This window comes from Neophocaena asiaeorientalis, unplaced genomic scaffold, assembly GCF_003031525.2.
Source record: "Neophocaena asiaeorientalis asiaeorientalis breed wild unplaced genomic scaffold, Neophocaena_asiaeorientalis_V1.1 scaffold96, whole genome shotgun sequence".
Lineage (NCBI taxonomy): Eukaryota > Metazoa > Chordata > Mammalia > Artiodactyla > Phocoenidae > Neophocaena > Neophocaena asiaeorientalis.
In genome coordinates this window covers 6,124,723-6,143,204 of record NW_020175831.1, presented here as the reverse complement: position 1 = coordinate 6,143,204, position 18,482 = coordinate 6,124,723, and the positions used below count along the sequence as shown (strand labels likewise).

The 18,482-nt window shown below is 34.5% G+C and overlaps 1 protein-coding gene across 1 annotated transcript in view; it reads left to right on the top strand.

The window, feature by feature from the left end:
* The window catches only part of TTN (titin), a 276,735-nt gene that overhangs the window by 101,346 nt on the left and 156,907 nt on the right, over positions 1 to 18,482 (top strand). Inside the window, exons 98-119 of the mRNA XM_024732830.1 lie at positions 1,104 to 1,391; positions 1,985 to 2,077; positions 2,198 to 2,483; positions 3,265 to 3,448; positions 3,656 to 3,745; positions 3,842 to 4,109; positions 4,218 to 4,478; positions 6,091 to 6,300; positions 6,508 to 6,585; positions 6,690 to 6,716; positions 7,132 to 7,191; positions 7,501 to 7,584; positions 9,441 to 9,515; positions 10,530 to 10,577; positions 11,441 to 11,845; positions 12,311 to 12,373; positions 12,733 to 12,804; positions 12,965 to 13,042; positions 13,614 to 13,703; positions 13,933 to 14,013; positions 15,133 to 15,219; positions 15,623 to 15,706. Of these exons, the coding sequence (XP_024588598.1) occupies positions 1,104 to 1,391; positions 1,985 to 2,077; positions 2,198 to 2,483; positions 3,265 to 3,448; positions 3,656 to 3,745; positions 3,842 to 4,109; positions 4,218 to 4,478; positions 6,091 to 6,300; positions 6,508 to 6,585; positions 6,690 to 6,716; positions 7,132 to 7,191; positions 7,501 to 7,584; positions 9,441 to 9,515; positions 10,530 to 10,577; positions 11,441 to 11,845; positions 12,311 to 12,373; positions 12,733 to 12,804; positions 12,965 to 13,042; positions 13,614 to 13,703; positions 13,933 to 14,013; positions 15,133 to 15,219; positions 15,623 to 15,706 (3,012 nt within the window). The remainder of the gene's footprint in view (positions 1 to 1,103; positions 1,392 to 1,984; positions 2,078 to 2,197; positions 2,484 to 3,264; positions 3,449 to 3,655; positions 3,746 to 3,841; positions 4,110 to 4,217; positions 4,479 to 6,090; positions 6,301 to 6,507; positions 6,586 to 6,689; positions 6,717 to 7,131; positions 7,192 to 7,500; positions 7,585 to 9,440; positions 9,516 to 10,529; positions 10,578 to 11,440; positions 11,846 to 12,310; positions 12,374 to 12,732; positions 12,805 to 12,964; positions 13,043 to 13,613; positions 13,704 to 13,932; positions 14,014 to 15,132; positions 15,220 to 15,622; positions 15,707 to 18,482) is intronic.

Below are 18,482 nucleotides of genomic sequence, written 5' to 3'. Positions count from 1 at the left end.
GTGCAAAAGCTTTTAAGTTTCATTAGGTCCCATTTGTTTCATCCATATAATTATGAGGCAGTTCATCAAAATCACTTAACAGTCTAACTTCCTTGAACAACTGGGAGTTAATTACCAACTCTGATGATCTAGCTGGCCATGTCAGGGTGCACAGACAGTAGGTTAATATCATCAATAGATTAATATTACTAATAAGCTAATATCATTGAGTTAACTTTTTATAATTCTAATTTCATCACTCACTTAATAGTACTTAAATGCGTTTGATTTTTAAAACATTTAGTTAAATGAAGAATGAATGCTTAACCATTCATGATGGTTTTACATTGAGTAGATAAATACTTTCTATAGAATTCTGAGGCTTTTTATCCATAGAGTTTAAAAGTGAATAGATATCAGAAGTTTTCATCTTTGCAATCATGAATATTGCTTATTTTCCTTATATGTAGGTCTCAGAACCATTCAATAAAATCATTACATAACACCAAGCTATACATGGCCTTCCCATCATGTTACTGATATCTTCTTCACGGGTTTTCATTTGAGCAGTGAGCTTCAACGCCTCATTCCTTTGGGCAAAGGTTGGATTTTAAATGCTACTGTAGCTGCATATAATAGCTAAAGATGATCATAAGAGAAAGTCACGTATTAACATGTGGGCTCATGGTTACTCAAATGTTGGCTTTCTTTCCCAGAGGGTAGCAAACATTGTATATCAGGAGCAGAGTTCTCCAATAGGCCCTTCGTTTTTAGGGTTCAGTGAAAATACAGCTGCATGCAGGTTTGAGAGAATCAACGGTGTGCTATATGACATCGAAATTTATAGGAACGGCCAGTGCAGTGTTTGCAGTGCCTAATGTTTGCAAAACACAGATGCTTGGGTAATTCATGGGCAGCATGGCATCTGTTCTTTGCTTGTTTTTAAACCTTTTTCTATTTATAAAATCCAACACATGTAACTATTGCTTTCAGAGACAAAGGCACATGATTCAGTTCTATTATAGCAACAAGTGCTACCTGTTAGAGGCAAAACTTGTTTCTGTTCTGGAGTTTAATATTTTTTTGTTTTTATGTTCCTCATGAAAGTCCCTTTCTAATTCTAGCACCTAAGAAGCCACCTGTGTTTGATCAGCACCCTACTCCAGTAACAGTTAGTGAAGGAGAATTCGTGCAGCTTAGCTGCCACGTCCAGGGATCAGAACCGATCAGGATCCAGTGGTTGAAGGCTGGCAGGGAAATAAAGCCCTCAGACAGATGCAGCTTCAGCTTTGCTAATGGGACTGCTGTGCTGGAACTCAAGGATGTGTCTAAAGCAGATGCGGGAGATTATGTGTGTAAAGCTTCAAATGTGGCTGGAAGTGACACTTGCAAATCAAAAGTGACCATTAAAGGTACAGACACCTCAAAACTATTATTTGGATTAAGTCAACTGCTTGTGTTTATTTGCTTATTTGCTTATTACAGTTTAAGTAAGAATGGAATTAGATTTTTAGAATTATCAGTTACTTCTCATTTGCAATTTATAGTCTCCTTATTATAATTGAAATATTAGGTAATTTAGTGGCAATAATTTCCACACAAATTTTCTGAAAGTACCCCAAGTTCACCATCACACTTCTTGACCCTTTTTTCACCATATCCAAAAGGATGTAACTAAGTGGAGTTCCAAAAATGATCCTGTAATAATGTGACATAAGGTAGCCTGATATCATATCCCTAAAGGAAATCTATATAATAAAACCAAGTTGAGAAATATAAAACTTGATGCTATTAATGTGATTGCAGTTCAATCTGCATGTAATAGCTACAACTAGTTATAAATGTCTATGAAACTGCTTTGTCTTCTATAGTCCACTCTCATATAGGGTGTGTAATATTTGTGACATTGCCAAATTCTTAAAGCCTGTTTTTCAAAGGAAATTATTTATTACAATTTGAAGGTAATTGTGATTTTTTAAAAAAACATGTAAACGTGTTGTTTTAGACAAACCAGCTGCCGTCCCAGCAGCTAAGAAAGCAGCAGTAGATGGAAAACTCTTCTTCATATCAGAACCTCAGAGTATGAGAGTTGTAGAAAGTAAGTACTTCATGAAAATTACATCTTCATCTGTCTTGTACATTTTACTGCTGATTTCATTTCAGAAAAACTGGTTTTGGAAAATTAAATTTTTATTGATTTGTTTTCATTGTTCCTTAGAAACTACTGCAACATTCATTGCGAAAGTTGGAGGTGATCCAGTTCCAGGTGTTAAGTGGACAAAAGGGAAGTGGAGACAACTGAGCCAAGGAGGTCGAATTTTTATCCACCAGAAAGATGGTGAAGCGAAGCTGGAGATCAGAGGCACCACAAAAACCGATTCTGGATTATACCGATGTGTTGCATTTAACAAGCATGGTGAAATTGAAAGTAATGTTAATCTACAGGTGGATGAAAGGAAGCCACAAGAGAAAATTGAAGGAGATCTTAGAGCAATGCTGAAAAAGTAAGTTCAATAAAATACCGTGCACGGTAATGTTCCATTCATGGACCATCCCCTCCAAGATTCAGATTGTGAAAGAACATTAGCATATAGACATTTTAACAGAAACAGATAAGCAAATACACAGTATTTGAGTGGAAGTTAGTGGTGCATTAACATCAATTTCTGAATAATCTTGAGAAAATTTTGAGAATGAGGTGAATTTTTATTAAAATTTTGAACAAAGGAAATGGCCTGTAGAGAAACCTGTGTGTCTAGGCATGAAATTTTTGTTTCTATGTGTAATTTCTCTTGCTCTGAATGGCTTTCTAGATAAACCATTTTAAACATTTTCCATAATTGCCAATAATTTCAGAACCAATTATGTTTGAACATCACTGTTAATCAATTAATCAACATTTAATTTCTACATATTTTCCTCATGATATATGTATTCTTTATTGATGCTTTCCATGGCTATTATTATTTTTCCTTATAATTCTTTCATTAGCCTCTTTTGTTGTAAAGCTTACAAAAATATTTTTGTTATCCTTTCTTAAACTCTTTGATCAAATTTCCATACTTTGTGACTATAGTCTGATCTTAATCCACTCCACCTCCAAACCCACAATTTTGTTTGTTTGTTTCACAGTTAACATGGTAAAATTAGTAGTTCTTAAATAAAGGACACAAAACTATTCCTTTGTGAAAAAAATTTTATTACATTTATAATCTTTGAATGATGATAGACAATTCAAAATAAGTAGAAGACAGGTGATTCATGTTTATTTCTTATTTCATTTAGGACTCCAGCCTTAAAGAAAGGAGCTGGGGAAGAAGAGGAAATTGATATCATGGAACTTCTCAAAAATATTGATCCAAAAGAATATGAAAAATATGCCCGCATGTATGGAATCACTGACTTCCGGGGTCTTCTTCAAGCATTTGAAATGCTAAAGCAAAGTCAAGTAGAAGAGACACATAGATTGGTATGATCTTTTATATATAGTATCATCTTTAAAAATTCACACTTGAAACGTCTAACATACGCCTTTTGAGTTTCCAGAACCCTACAGTTGTATAAGATCAGTTAATATAACCTAAGCAGCATCAAAAATGGAGGTTAAATATAATCATTCGTCCTCTAATTCAAATTTTATTCCATATGTAATACTTACGCTTTTTTTCCTCCCTAGGAAATTGAGGAAATAGAGAAGTCAGAGAAGGAAGAAAAGGAATTTGAGGAACTTGTATCATTTATTCAGCAAAGGCTGTCACAGACAGAGGTAAAATGAATTATGCTGATCACAAAATGAAGAAATTATTATTGGGAATTACAAGGGAAGGAGTGACTAATGCATTTTAATTCTTTATTCTCCTAGCCTGTCACTTTGATCAAGGACATTGAAAATCAGACAGTTTTGAAAGATAATGATGCTGTGTTTGAAATTGACATTAAGATTAATTATCCAGAAATCAAGCTTTCGTGGTACAAAGGGACTGAAAAACTGGAACCCAGTGATAAATTTGAAATAAGCATTGATGGTGATCAACATACCCTCAGAGTCAAAAACTGTCAACTTAAAGATCAGGGCAATTATAGATTGGTGTGTGGTCCACACATCGCTAGTGCTAAACTAACTGTAATTGGTAAGGAAAAAGAGTTTTACTATTTTAAAAAAAACTTGTGAGATGAATTTACTACTGAGTACATCACATGTGATATCGTACAAAATGTATATTGTATCATACCCACAGAGCCTGCCTGGGAACGGCATCTTCAGGATGTTACTTTGAAAGAAGGCCAGACTTGTACCATGACTTGCCAGTTTTCTGTGCCAAATGTAAAATCCGAATGGTTCAGAAATGGCAGAATCCTTAAACCCCAAGGTAGATACAAAACAGAAGTGGAGCACAAAGTCCATAAGCTGATCATTGCAGATGTTCGAGCAGAGGACCAGGGTCAGTACACCTGCAAATACGAAGACCTTGAAACTTCAGCAGAGCTCAGAATTGAAGGTGGGTGAAAGACTGTGGCTGGAGTTATCACAGCATTGGTCAGTGGCAAATGTTGTGCAGGACCTCTGCAACCCTGCCATCACATGTATCTTAAAGCGCTTGTGTGGTCTCATTTCCCAACACACATACTCATAGCATTCACTCACGTCTCAAAATCCATTTGAAATCAAAACGGAAGTATTCACATAAGTGCCGATTCTGTTGCATAGTTCTTTTTGACCTGAAGTAGATTTCAGTCTAAACCATGACTTGACTTTCTAACACTTATTTCTGTTAAATTTCATAATTATGCTAAATTCAGTAATTTTTTACAATTCTGTTAAATGCCATAATTCTCACATCTATGATTTTGAATTCTAGAAATAAATCTTAGAAAGGACCAGATTTCATGGCTATGTATCTTGAGGATCTTGGCTAGGAGCTGACATTTTGTTTACACGAATCAATTTGACTCTATCTGTATGAAACTTTATAGATAAAATTAACAACATATGTGATGTGTGATTAGCAGCTATTTTTCAAAAATTATTGTTTCATAGGAAGATCATATTCCAACCTCTGAATCTCTGAAATGAAGTGGAATCCTAGGACGTAGGAGCAACAATATTTATTTCCTAAAGACCTACACCTTTAGACTGCATTCAGCAACATTTGGCTCTAATCATGGGCTCTACTTCCAGGCGTTGCCATTTATAGCTGTTGAAATAACTATGTGACTTATTTACATAAGCATTTCAACATCTCTGACTTGCTTTATAGTGGATATCAAGGCCTGGTTGTATTTTAAAGTTCATAAATTTTAAATCTTTTTTCATTTAAAGGATCCAGTTGAAACCACTTATCATTTTTTAAATAATTGCCTCCTTTTATATGATCCTTCAAAGAAAAGCTCACCAGAGTACATATGACATCTAAGCTATTCATGATACTGCAGTACGTTGAATCCCAGCCTTCCAGATAAAATTTTGCAGAAGGACCTCCACGCCAGCCTATTCTCTTGCTACATACCCTGCCATTCCCAGTGGGTGGACTTCATGCCTGCCCACGGGTGCTTGCAAGGCAGGTTTCAGAACTCTTCATAATGAATCCTTTGAAATTTAGAAGTGCAGATTTCCTACTGAGTTTGAAATTATTTTTACAGGGAAAGTTATACAAGCCAAAAAATAAACAATTCTAGATCCTGAATAGCAGAATTATTTTACAGAGGAAAGAAAGAATTTCAAAGGGGAATGAGAAGTATACAGTAAAACTTTAAGTTTATGTTCCCTTTATTTTGAAGCCCCCATTTCACAAACATTTTTAAAGTTTAAATGTTACTTTTGGGTTATAAGCACCCTTGACTATTGCCTTCACGTAAATATTGTAAGGACTTTCAGGGATTTCTTTAAACTTTCCCACATTGATCCTGTAGGAATACACTTAAGTATTGGGATAATTTTTTGTTACTGATGCGAAGAAGTGCACTTTCTTCTTGTTTTATCTTTTCAGCCTTTTTCTGCTATTTTCCAATCGGATAAAAAGATAAGAGACTTTAAACATCTGTGGGGAAAGCACAGTGAAAGAAATTCCTCCCCAAACAATCTAAATTTGAACTGTTTTTGTACTTAAACAGCTGAACCAATTCAGTTTACGAAGCGCATACAGAACATTGTGGTGAGTGAGCATCAGTCTGCCACCTTCGAGTGCGAAGTGTCCTTCGATGACGCCATTGTAACGTGGTACAAAGGACCAACAGAACTGACCGAGAGCCAGAAATACAACTTCAGGAATGATGGTCGCTGCCATTATATGACCATCCACAACGTGACCCCAGATGACGAAGGTAACTTAATTGACAGTGTCCCTGTGACTATATAATTTCAACTTTGCCTGTTTTATTTATTTCTACTCTAGTTTACGCTTATACTCTGTAGTTCTATCTAGATTACTTTTTTTAGGAAAGAGAAATATAAATAAATACTATGTTTAAATAAAGAAGCATTATTTACAGACATATCAGAAAGCAAACATTTCACGATTTTTTCCTTAGGTGTCTATTCAGTAATTGCTCGACTGGAGCCCAGAGGTGAAGCAAGAAGCACAGCAGAGCTGTACTTAACAACCAAAGGTCAGAAAACACCACATTCAAATCACAGTGCAATCTTGGAAACAAAGTAGCCTGCCAAGACAATTCTAAATTTTAAAAAATATCTTTTTTTTTTTCTTTTGCAGAAATCAAACTTGAGATGAAGCCTCCTGGTAAGTTAAAAAAAAAAAAAAATCAATCCTTACAATACATTCAGTGTAATTTTGTAAATGATAGAAGCCAAACTAACATGTCTAAAAATATTATTTCTTTTTTTCAGTAAAATATTATTCAGTAAAATTATTTTCAGTAAAATAATACCAACGTTAGGCTTTGTGAGTTTGGGAAATTAGAGATAATGAGGTCACATTCAGCTGATATCTAGGATCAAGTTTGGCCGTAGAACCAATTTTCACAGGGAATAAATTTGCATGTGTGTCTGCCTACAAAAGAATCTTAATATCTTTGTTTCTATATGTTAAATTCTGCGGTTGGAAATGCCTGACAATCAAACACATCTTAGTTGTCTAATAAATATCTGTGTTTTCAGTCTCTCGGTGCTTATCATTACTAAATGTCCCTTTTCAGATATTCCTGACTCCAGAGTTCCAATTCCAACCATGCCTCTCAGAGCAGTACCTCCAGAAGGTAAGATCCAGCACCATGACCCCTGGGCTTGAAGCTGCAGTATCCTACCACTAGGAAGTTACCAATGCCAAACCGTAGCATACAGCAAGAACAAACTCTTTCTCATCATATTCTTCACTGTGTAATTAAAAATCAAAGCAAAAGAGTAGTTACAATTTAAATAGATGCTAATTTTGTTTGTTCTGATTGTTGAATTGCTGCTATAACACCTTTGAAGTACTGAAAGAAATGCATGAGACTTTTCATCATATTTCACACAAAATAAGAAACGAAAACTATGTTACTTCTGATGGCATTTATTTTCTTCAGAAATTCCTCGTACGGCGGTTCCTCCCATCCCCCTGTTGCTACCATCACCTGAAGAAAAGAAACCACCAGCAAAACGTATTGAAGGTATTATATGTTATCTACCTAAATGTCAAAATATAGAACTATTACAGACCTGGAAAATGTCGTTTAAGGCAACATGTTGGCCCCCTAGTGGTCAGCAGTTTGAATTGCCTTTCAAAACGTAAATTATATGCTCTTAAGTATTAACTAAATATGTAAGACGTGTGCGTAAAAGTCTGAAAATCATCAGAAAAAAACCAAATATGATACTTAATATTAAAATATGTTATTTTAAAGGAATCACTTAAGCATTAATGGCAAACTGATTTCACATTTCATATTTTCCTAACTACTACATAAAGCAATAAAATAATACAGTCAAATTCTAGTGAAGCTTATAATAAAAAATACTAGTGTATAGTCAGATTTAAATTTATAGATAGTGTTTTTCCCAATTACACTGTTAGCTACGCTAAAATTCACTATTTTGTTATAAAAATATGATTTAGAATATCTTTGATTTTTTTTTTTTTTAAGCTAAGGAAAGAGCTCTCCAATAAACTCATGAGTGTGCCAGGAAATTATCCTTCTCAGATATTTCAGTAGATAAACTGTACTATTTGTGCCCCCAAACTGCTCAACTAATCAGTCAACAGACTGCCTGGGACTTTCTAGAGTTCTGGGGAGTTCAGAATTGCTGTCAGAATTCTCCTAGCATCATCAGGAAAAAATTCTGCATGTCAAAGTCACATTTTTCCAAAGCCAAGCCACCATTACTGTAGTAGTTTCCATGGTTTGACATGCTAGTTCCCTAATATCTACTACAATTGGTGTCAAAAGCTTGAGCTAGTTTTCAGCCAGCCTCAGGGGAAATTCAGTTAAAAAAAAACAAAAAGCACTTCCAGTTTTATGACTACTACAATCTCAATAACAAAGAAAAGCATTTTTATAATTTATATGAACATAATTAACTATATTTCACCTACTTATGATAGCAAAAATGAATAAGAATCAAAAATCATAAAATAGATTTCCACTTACATTTGTTGTCAGAAATAATAATTTATCTTAATGAATGATTTATGATTTGAATGTTAGTGTCAACATGACTTAAGTTTGAGTGCCCACTGGGAAACTTGAGAAATTAAATCATATTTTAAAAATGCAAAAGTGTTATTTATTCATGAATACTAGGAGCCATAATCAAGTTACGATCAGGGGCCAGGATCAAGGTATAATGTCAGAAATGACAAAAGAAAACTTCCACAATATAACATAGGTGGGACTTTAATTTTACTAATTCACTTGTTAATTCTTTTTCCTGAAAACTATAAAGTGTTCTTACCTAAGTGAAATGAACATGAAAAGCTGTACCTCTGCTATTTATGATATAACTTGGGTCTACTCTAGATGTTTGAAAACTTTAAGCAGGCATAAAATCAGTGAAGATGTAAGATCACCCTTCATATTCTATCTCCCTCCAAAAAAATGGTTCTGCTTTGTAGTCCAAGATCTTTCTGAAACAGATATCTTGCAATAATGTGCAGAATCTCTTGTTACCATCAAAACATTAAAAAAAAATATTTCAGGACTTACCTTGTGGTGCAGTGGTTAAGAATCTGCCTGCCAATGCAGGGGGCACGGGTTCAATCCCTGGTCCTGGAAGATCCCACATACTGTGGAGCAATTATGCCCGTGTGCTACAACTACTGAGCCCGCGGGCCTAGAGCCCGTGCTCCTGAATAAGAGAAGCCACTGCAAGGAGAAGCCCGAGCACCGCAACTAAAGAAAGCCTTTGCACAGCAATGAAGACCCAATGCAGCCGAAAATAAATAAATTTAAAAAATTTTTTTTCAATAAACCTCCCAGTTTCATGAAAATATTTTAGTAAAATTTACATCTGACATCTCATTTTTTAGTGACCAAAAAAGCTGTGAAGAAAGATGCTAAAAAAGTTGTCACAAAGCCCAAAGAAGAGGCACCACCACCTAAAGGTATTATAATTAATCAAAATTCAGTCTTACTGCTTTTCTCTTGGTTAAAAAATTTTAATCCCAAATAGTGGAGGATAGAGGAAGGTTAAGAGTGTGAATTCACAAAATGGTACCTCTTCCTTTACTCACCCTCACCCTCTTCTTTGATTCAGTCCTCACTTTCTCTCTACTTTCTTTCTTTTCCCTTTTTTTTCCTCCCCTATCCTCCTGTGCCTATGTCTACCCATGGCACCCAATGGCAACACCAGAGAGTTCTCATTATCTCTGGATAGTGATTTAAAGAAGGTACTGTCCTCTGGTCCAACAGCTGGTCTTGATCAAGTCGCACCAACAGAAGGTCAAGGGCTGGCACTAATTTTAAGTGGCCACTCCAGCCCAACTCAGCACCCTTCCTGGTTCACCTGAGCTAAATGTCAATACTTGCAGGGAAAAATAAATTACTTTTTGCAGGGGGATGAATTTAGTTACTTTAAATTTTTATTATATCCTGGAAATTTTTTAGGAAGAAGATGGGATAACTAAATTTAAGCAAATAGTTTTATCCATCTGGCTAAGATTAAAGTACAGCAACCTCCTAAAAAAAGGAGAATCCAGGAGCATAGGGCACGATTCACTGAGACTTTTTTTTTGTGGTCATTTGTGAGATGTTATAGAATAAGAAGAATCTCAAAAAAGCATGGCTATTTCCCAAACTTTATTGTTAATCACTGAAAAAATTAAACATGCATTATTTTTAGCATCAGACATACCGAATATTCTCTTTATGTTTCGTGTTAATTTAAATTGTTTTAAATCAACATAAAGTAGAATAAAATTTCAGCCTTCCTGCATTTTCGTTAACGTGGCATTGCGTAGCATTTTTGGTGAGCTAAATTTGGATCTTATAAAAGCATTTTATATATGGGTAGTAATCACAGATCATACAAATGGCTAACAAGGGTATACAGGATTAGTAAGCATTAAAAAACTTATAGTCTAAAGATAAACATGTATTTTATGTTTTCAAAGTTCCAGAGGTTGCCAAGAAGCCCCCACCTCCTACTGCCTTAATTCCAGCAGAAGGTAAATGAAATATTTTATTCTATTTATTTCTGAGATTTGCATCTCTGCGTTGTATTCTTATTTTATGTATTAGGCTTCCAACTTATTATAAAGTTGTAGAGTCTCCTCTGCTGCAGTAAAATTAGCAGTGGAAATGATGGCTAATTCATACTGGTCGAATTCCAGGAAAGAAAAACCCAGGCAAGTGTTTATGCAGCCTCAGTGCAGTGGACTCAGGGAAAGAAATGGTGAGGGCTAGAATGGGAGGGGATCCCTTATTGTTTCAACTGTAGCTAACACAAATGTTAAGGATCATATGAATAATGTTAGCCTTAATATTTTTAAAGTTGTCATATGAAAGCAACTGATTGATTTGGTTACATGGCTTTAAATATCGTCTTTATCAAATTGACTAAAAAGTTATATTCGATAGTCAAAAATATAGCTTTAAAATTAGTACTGTTTTTGAAAGAATAGTTTGGAATTTAAGTAACTACAGAAATATTAGAAATAAATTCCACAAAATGATCAAATATTAAGATATTCCATGGGGAAAAATAACTAAGGGTTTTACAAACTGGAGCTCCCATGAAACAATGGAAGATGTGTTCATTTGATGATATTTACTGAATGCCATTTTGTTCACACCAGAAAAATCCTCAGGTTAAGAGTAGAGTCTCTCTTGACCCTACTGACTGTGTTCCATAATCAACAGAAATTTAAACAGAACCAACACAAAGAAAACGTAAATGATCAATATAAGGCTGAGATCTCAGATACTGATATTGCTTGACTACCTAGACTTTCATTTCGTGAAGTAATTGTATGGATATAATTAACATGCTAATATTATCTTTTCAAATTAATTAATTTATTTATTTTAGCTCCTGAAGTGATTGATGTATCCTCCAAGGCTGAAGAAGTGAAAATAATGACCATAACCAGAAAGAAGGAGGTCCAGAAAGAAAAAGAAGCTGTGTATGAGATAAAGCAAGCAGTCTACGAGGAGAAGAAAGTTTACATAGAATCTTTGGAAGAACCTTATGACGAACTAGAGGTAGAACGATACACGGAGCCATATGAAGAGCCTTACTATGAGGAACCAGATGAAGAGTATGAAGAGACCCAGGTAGAAGCTAAAAGGGAAGTTCATGAGGAATGGGAAGAAGATTTTGAAGAAGGCCAAGAATACTATGAAAGGGAAGAAGGTTATGAGGAAGGGGAGGAAGAGTGGGAGGAGACTTACCAAGAAAGAGAAGTCATCCAAGTTCAAAAGGAGGCTTATGAAGGTATGTATTAATTGAGTGACTTTTTTCTCTCTTCCTCATTTTTTGCTCAGTTCTTTATATTTTCAAGGTTATTAACCTGATGTGCAATGGATATGAAATAGATGAAATGACCATTTCCATTTTTTAAAGTTAGAAATCTTTAGAATCTTTAAAAGCATCATTGTCTTCAGAGTTACTTTCATGCTTTGATATTGTAAGTTGAATCATGTAATCGTATTACTAAGACTGAATTCCAAGTGCTCTTTTCTAATGCAGAGGTTCAAGTTTTAGTTTCACTGCCTCACTGCATCTCTGCTTGATCCTGCTTCTAAATCCAGCATGAGTAATCCTGTTAGCAATAAAGATCCCAAATACAATCATTTACACAGTTGTATATGATTCTTAACTTATATCATTTGCCAATTGATACAGTCTATTAGAACTTAACCTATTCAAGCATCCCTTATTACTGTGTTTTTGTTAAAGAATCACGAGAGAGGAAAATTCCAGCAAAAGTACCGGAAAAGAAAGAAGTACCGCCTCCTAAAGGTATGTAATTGGAATTATTTAAATAGATTACATCATCGATGTCATTATCATGGCTTGCTGGGCAAAAATGTATGAATCACCAGTTCAATCCAATAGGCACAACTTCTTCTGGAAGCTTCATTGTATCAGTGATTTTTTTCCTAAGAATATCTACCTACTTCATTTAATTCAAATGTAAAATGATGATAAAAAGATTGTTGTGGTAAATATAAAAAATAACCAAAATACTTGAAGTACAGAGGCTTGTACTTAAAGTTCACTGCAACAAACTTGTCTCTCTTTTAAAAATGAGAGAAAAAGAGACAGACTATTTTAATAGAAATTCTAAAAGTACTGCAATTTTTTTAAAATGCTTGCAGTTGTAAAGAAGCCCGTAGTTGAAAAAATTGAAAAGACTTCTCGAAGAATGGAAGAAGTTCAAGTCACCAAAGGTATTATCATTTAAAACATTTCTCGTACCATGTACACAAGTAATTGTTTACTGATATATAGTCACATGTTATTTATATAGTCATCTAAACTAAGATATTTTTAAATTTTGTGCAAAGCAATATTCTTCACAATACAAATATATTTGTACATATTTTTAAGTACCCGAAGTTTCAAAGAAGATTGTTCCACAAAAACCTTCTCGGACTCCAGTGCAGGAAGAAGTTATTGAAGTGAAAGGTATACATCTTTGTCTTTCAGCTACAAGTTTTAAACATTTTTATTTATGTGTATGAATATGTATACATATATTACTGAACAACTCACAAATCTGAAATCGCCAAAATAAAGACATATTATATACATTTTATGTCGCACATTTATATAATTTAAGTAAATAATAACATTATCTTTGTTTTTAATATCACTTTAAAATTACATAATTTTTTTTAATTAAAGAAGGATTTGTGTTTAATCAGTAGTCTTCTAACTTTACTGTGCCATGCACTCCATTCCATATAATATTCCTCATCCCCTCATTTATATGAATAAACCCTAATGGATTTGGGAAAGCACCACATCACGTGTGAAGAAGTTGTGTCTATTTGATTCCCATTTAATAATGTTTGATAAAGGCTGCATGGATTGTGTGTCCCTATAGATCAAAATGTGATTTGTTTTCTTGTCAATACTGAATCTGTTCTCAAGCTATTATATTAACCCACTAATTCTGTGTCTAAACAAGCCATGTATTTGATCTGATGTCTTGAACTGGAAAAAGAAATACTAATGTGAAATACTCTCTTTAAAGTACCCGCTGTACATACAAAGAAGATGGTTATTTCAGAAGAAAAGATGTTCTTTGCTTCTCACACAGAGGAGGAAGAAGTGTCAGTCACAGGTATAAGGCAAATTTGAATATGGGGCTCAAATGGAAGGGCTTCAGATGGATTTTTATCCCTCTTCTTATCTAATTTGTGATTATGTAGATATCTCTGTCTCCTTGTGAATATTTGTCATCTTTTTCATTTCACATTTGTCTGTTTTAATTTGTATTTCAATATTCTTTGTAAATTGCAATACCACCCGTAGTATGGCATACCAGGAACTAAAATGTACATTTTTTAAAGTCCCTGAGGTACAAAAGAAAACTGTTACCGAAGAGAAAATTCACGTTGCTGTTTCCAAAAAGATTGAGCCTCCATCTAAAGGTATTAGTGATTTATTCTAAGTTTAAAATCTTTCAAAAGTTCCAAAGTAAATATCTGAATATGTTAATATTAAATAATAAATTTAGTCGCAGTCCACAGACCTTTAGCCACTATGTGCAAATGACATCATAGGGAGATGAGAAGACCATGAGGAGGGTATTGGAGAGAGGAATGACAATTCCTGGAGGCTCTGTGCCCTGCTTCATGGAGCTTACAATCTAGTGGCCAGCTGTTTAGAAAAAGAAATAGTGTCCTGGGGGCTTCCCTGGTGGCGCAGTGGTTAAGCATCCGCCTGCCAGTGCAGGGGACACTGGTTCAAGTATAATTAATTAATTAATTAATTAAATCTATTAAGAAAAGAAATACAGTGTCCTGGAGCCAGCTCATACACACTCACCAGAGCTGATGGTTAAATTTTCAGGAATTTTGCTACCCAGCATTTAACGCCTCCATGATTAAAAGTTAAATTATATAAAATTAAATAAGTTATATTTAAAACTATGGTAATAAATGCTCAAAACTCATTACTATTTTCCTATTATCTGTGTTTCTGAGGTTATGTTGATTGCCTCTGTGTTGTGGAAATACTGGATAATTATGTGCTACCTCTCATCCCTTCCCAACTCCGAGACAATGACATCATTGTTGGTAGCCAGGATGCATGTATTTGCACCACCACAGAGGCTGGAACTTGGAAATTGGCAGTGGCTACAAATTAGGGCTCCCCTCCCTCCACCGACCCTCTCCTACACCCAGTCAAATTGTTAAACATTTAGGATACAAAAATTATTTAAGATAATTGAATGCAGTTGTTCTAATGCTGCGGCTTTATAAAAGTAAAGTTTCTAAAACTGGTGTCTGAGGAACAGGCACTGGCACCTCTGAGGAAGGGGTGCTCCTACCTGTTCCTAGGAAAGTGGAGGTTCCTTCAGTTAAAAATGAGTAACAGTCACATTTTCTAATTAGCCACTAGTTCATTGCCCTTAATCCTTGATTAACGTGTAATTTTCTTGCATTCAATTGGTACAAAACCAGAATTTCTACTCTTTAAGTCTTGCAACAACATATGCCTTGTCAAAATGAACAATTTCTCAAAATCAACCCATTTTTTTTTTAAAGTCCCTGAGCCACCCAAGAAACCAGTCTCAGAGGAAGTAGTCCCTGTTCCCCACCTTCCTAAAAAGGTGGAGCCCCTACCAGCCAAAGGTAGAATCATATTTTTGAAAAAAATTTCTTAATGTCTGTCTTCTTGTACCTTTTTCTGTTGGCTCTGTGTGTTAATGAGATAGTATCTGTAAACCATTTGTAATGTAGTTTAATTCTGTGTAGGTTGATTTCATTAACTTGTGGTAATATGTTACACAAATGTCAGGAATACTTTAGACTCCAGACCATGCTGATTGGGTCTTTGTCCGCTTCATGTAATGTATGTAATGTCTGTATGGTATTGATGTATTTAGCATGTATTTTCATCACAAGTTACATGCTTGATATTAAATTACTTCCTAAATTCTTTCACTCTCGCTGAGGATTTATGATTTAATGTAATCTTAAATGTCTCACAAGGAGGCTAGAGTTCTCAATTGTTTCAACAATGGTGTCTTTAAAGTTCCTGAAGTTCCCAAGAAACCTGTACCAGAGGAGAAAAAGCCAGTTCCTGTGCCTAAGAAGGAACCTGCCGCTCCCCCCAAAGGTACACCAGAACTGATCACAGGCTGACCCTTTGCCCCAAATGCCAGTGCTTTGTTCTATACAGTCTTCGTACTTACTCTGCTGTCTATTTTGTGTCTTTTACATGCCCCTTGTGTTTTTCATTTATTTGTCAGCTTCCAGGGCTACACTCCACATACATTATTTGTGATACTGAACATTAAAAGAAGTTACTTTTCAAAAGTAACTATATCAAACTGCTGTCTTAAATTTTTAATATCTTCCCTCTCCTAGAGAAAGAAGAAATATTTGTGAAACTCATTTTCTACAGGGCATGTTTCTAGGAAAAACTCTTTCAGCCTTCAACTATGTGACTTTTTCTTAATAATAAAAAAAACTTTCATGAGTTATGACAAGATACAATGACTAACAGGAGGGTGTTTGGCAGAACTGAATGTTAATGAGGTAAAGATGTACACAGTGCTTCTGGGAACTGCCACTCTTCTGAAAAGTCAATAATGCCTACCCTTAAATAGTTGGAAACATCAACTTTTGGCATTTACTTTCACCATGTTTCTTGAGATATTAACTGAACGTTGACATTTGCCATAAATGTTGCAATTATCTAATTAGTGAGTCAAGGGACCTTTCATATAGGGATGTTTGGATTCAAATGTGCTAATTCTTGCTTTAATTTTTTGGATTTGGTTGGTTTTGGTGGTTTTAGTGATAAAAGACACTACTTTATAGAGGCAATGAAGTAACAAACTGCACACATCTGGTCAGTTATAGAGAGATCCAGTATCATCCAGCTTAGGAGAAAGCAGGCTCATACATTTTAAGAAGTGTTCTCTTTTGCCTGATTTCTCAGTGTTTCCATTTTCTTCCTTAATCAAATCTGCTTCTCTCTTTCTCAAACTCTTGGCTGTTTCAGAATTCTGGGTCTTTTTCTTTTATTCTTTTTTTTTTAATTGAAGTACATTTGTTGTACAATATTATATAACTTACAGGTGTACAATATAGTGATTCACGATTTTTAAAGGTTATACTCCATTCATAGTTATTATAGAATATTGACTGTATTCTGTTGTACAATATATCCTTGTAGCTTATTTTATACCTAATAGTTTGTACCTCTTAATCCCCTACTGCTCCTCCCCACTTACCTCTCCCCACTGGTAACCACTAACTTGTTCTCTGTATCTGTGAGTATGCTTCTTTTTTGTTATGCTCACTAGTTTGTTGTATTTTTTAGATTGTACATGTAAGTGATATTATACAGTACTTGTCGCTCTCTGACTTATTTCATTTAGCATAATACCCTCCAAGTCCATCCATGTGTTTGCAAATGGCAGCACTTCATTCTTCTTTATGGCTGAGTAGTATTCCATTGTAAATATATACCACAACTTCTTTATCCATTCGTCTGTTGATGGACACTTAGGTTGCTTCTATATCTTGGCAATTGTAAATAATGCTGCTATAAACACTGGGGTGCACGTATCTTTTCAAATGAGAGTTTTTATTTCTTTAGGGTCTTTTTTTTAACCAAATGATTTTTAAGAATGATTTCTGATTATCTAATCATTAAAATATAATGATAATATGAAAATAAAATATGATTATAATGAAAAGGTTATATTACTAAAACCAGTACTAATACCAAAGCCTCTTGGTCACTCCTGGAGGAGACTCAGAGGCATGTCTCATTTATGCATGAAAATAAATGCACTTAGTAACATGTATGTATAAACACCCCATGTATACATAACATAATATATACATGTATCAATGTGTATCTGTATAATTACATCAAGATATTACAAATGCAAGTGTAGAGGTGCAGATGTTCAAAAAAATTGCCAATATCTTATTTAAAATGGAAAAAATTACCGATAATGCATGCTGTTAGAACTACATAAGCCACTTAAAAATTCAACACCATCAACACTTAGAATAGGTAAATTAAACCCATTGTAAACCTTCTTTGGGTCATAGACCCTATTGAAAACTATGGAGCCTCTTAGAGAAAAGCACATATATACATACCCACAAAATTTTGCACACAGAACTCCCCAAAGTCACTGACACACAGATGTCATACTGAGAGGGCTACCCTAGCAAAAGAGTGTTTCCTGAGTTTTATAGATAATACAGATGCACCAAAAAAAAAAAAAAAATTAAAAATTCAACACCATCAACACTTAGAATAGGTAAATTAAACCCATTGTAAACCTTCTTTGGGTCATAGACCCTATTGAAAACTATGGAGCCTCTTAGAGAAAAGCACATATATACATACCCACAAAATTTTGCACACAGAACTCCCCAAAGTCACTGACACACAGATGTCATACTGAGAGGGCTACCCTAGCAAAAGAGTGTTTCCTGAGTTTTATAGATACTACAGGTGCACCAAAAAAAAAAAAAAAAATTCAGAAGAGAAATATAAAAAAAATAATAATGATATAGATGCAACCATTCTAATGACATCTTAGTCTAAGATAGTCTTAGATAAAGTATACCCATTGTTGTCATGGATTCCACTCTCAATACAAAGAGTAAAGGAATTTTTCTATATACTATATCCACACTCTATATTGTTTATATAATTACTAATTTGGTATTTTTATTGGAGTATAATTGCTTTACAATGTTGAACTAATTTGTTTTTATCAAAAGCATACCAATATATAAAGAAAGAATGAATTCTGTGCACATCCTTCTGTGTATATAACTCATTTTTAATCGCCTAAATGCCTCTGTAACATTACTTGGGACATTTACCACATGTGACCTTAAGAAAACTATAGTTTAAT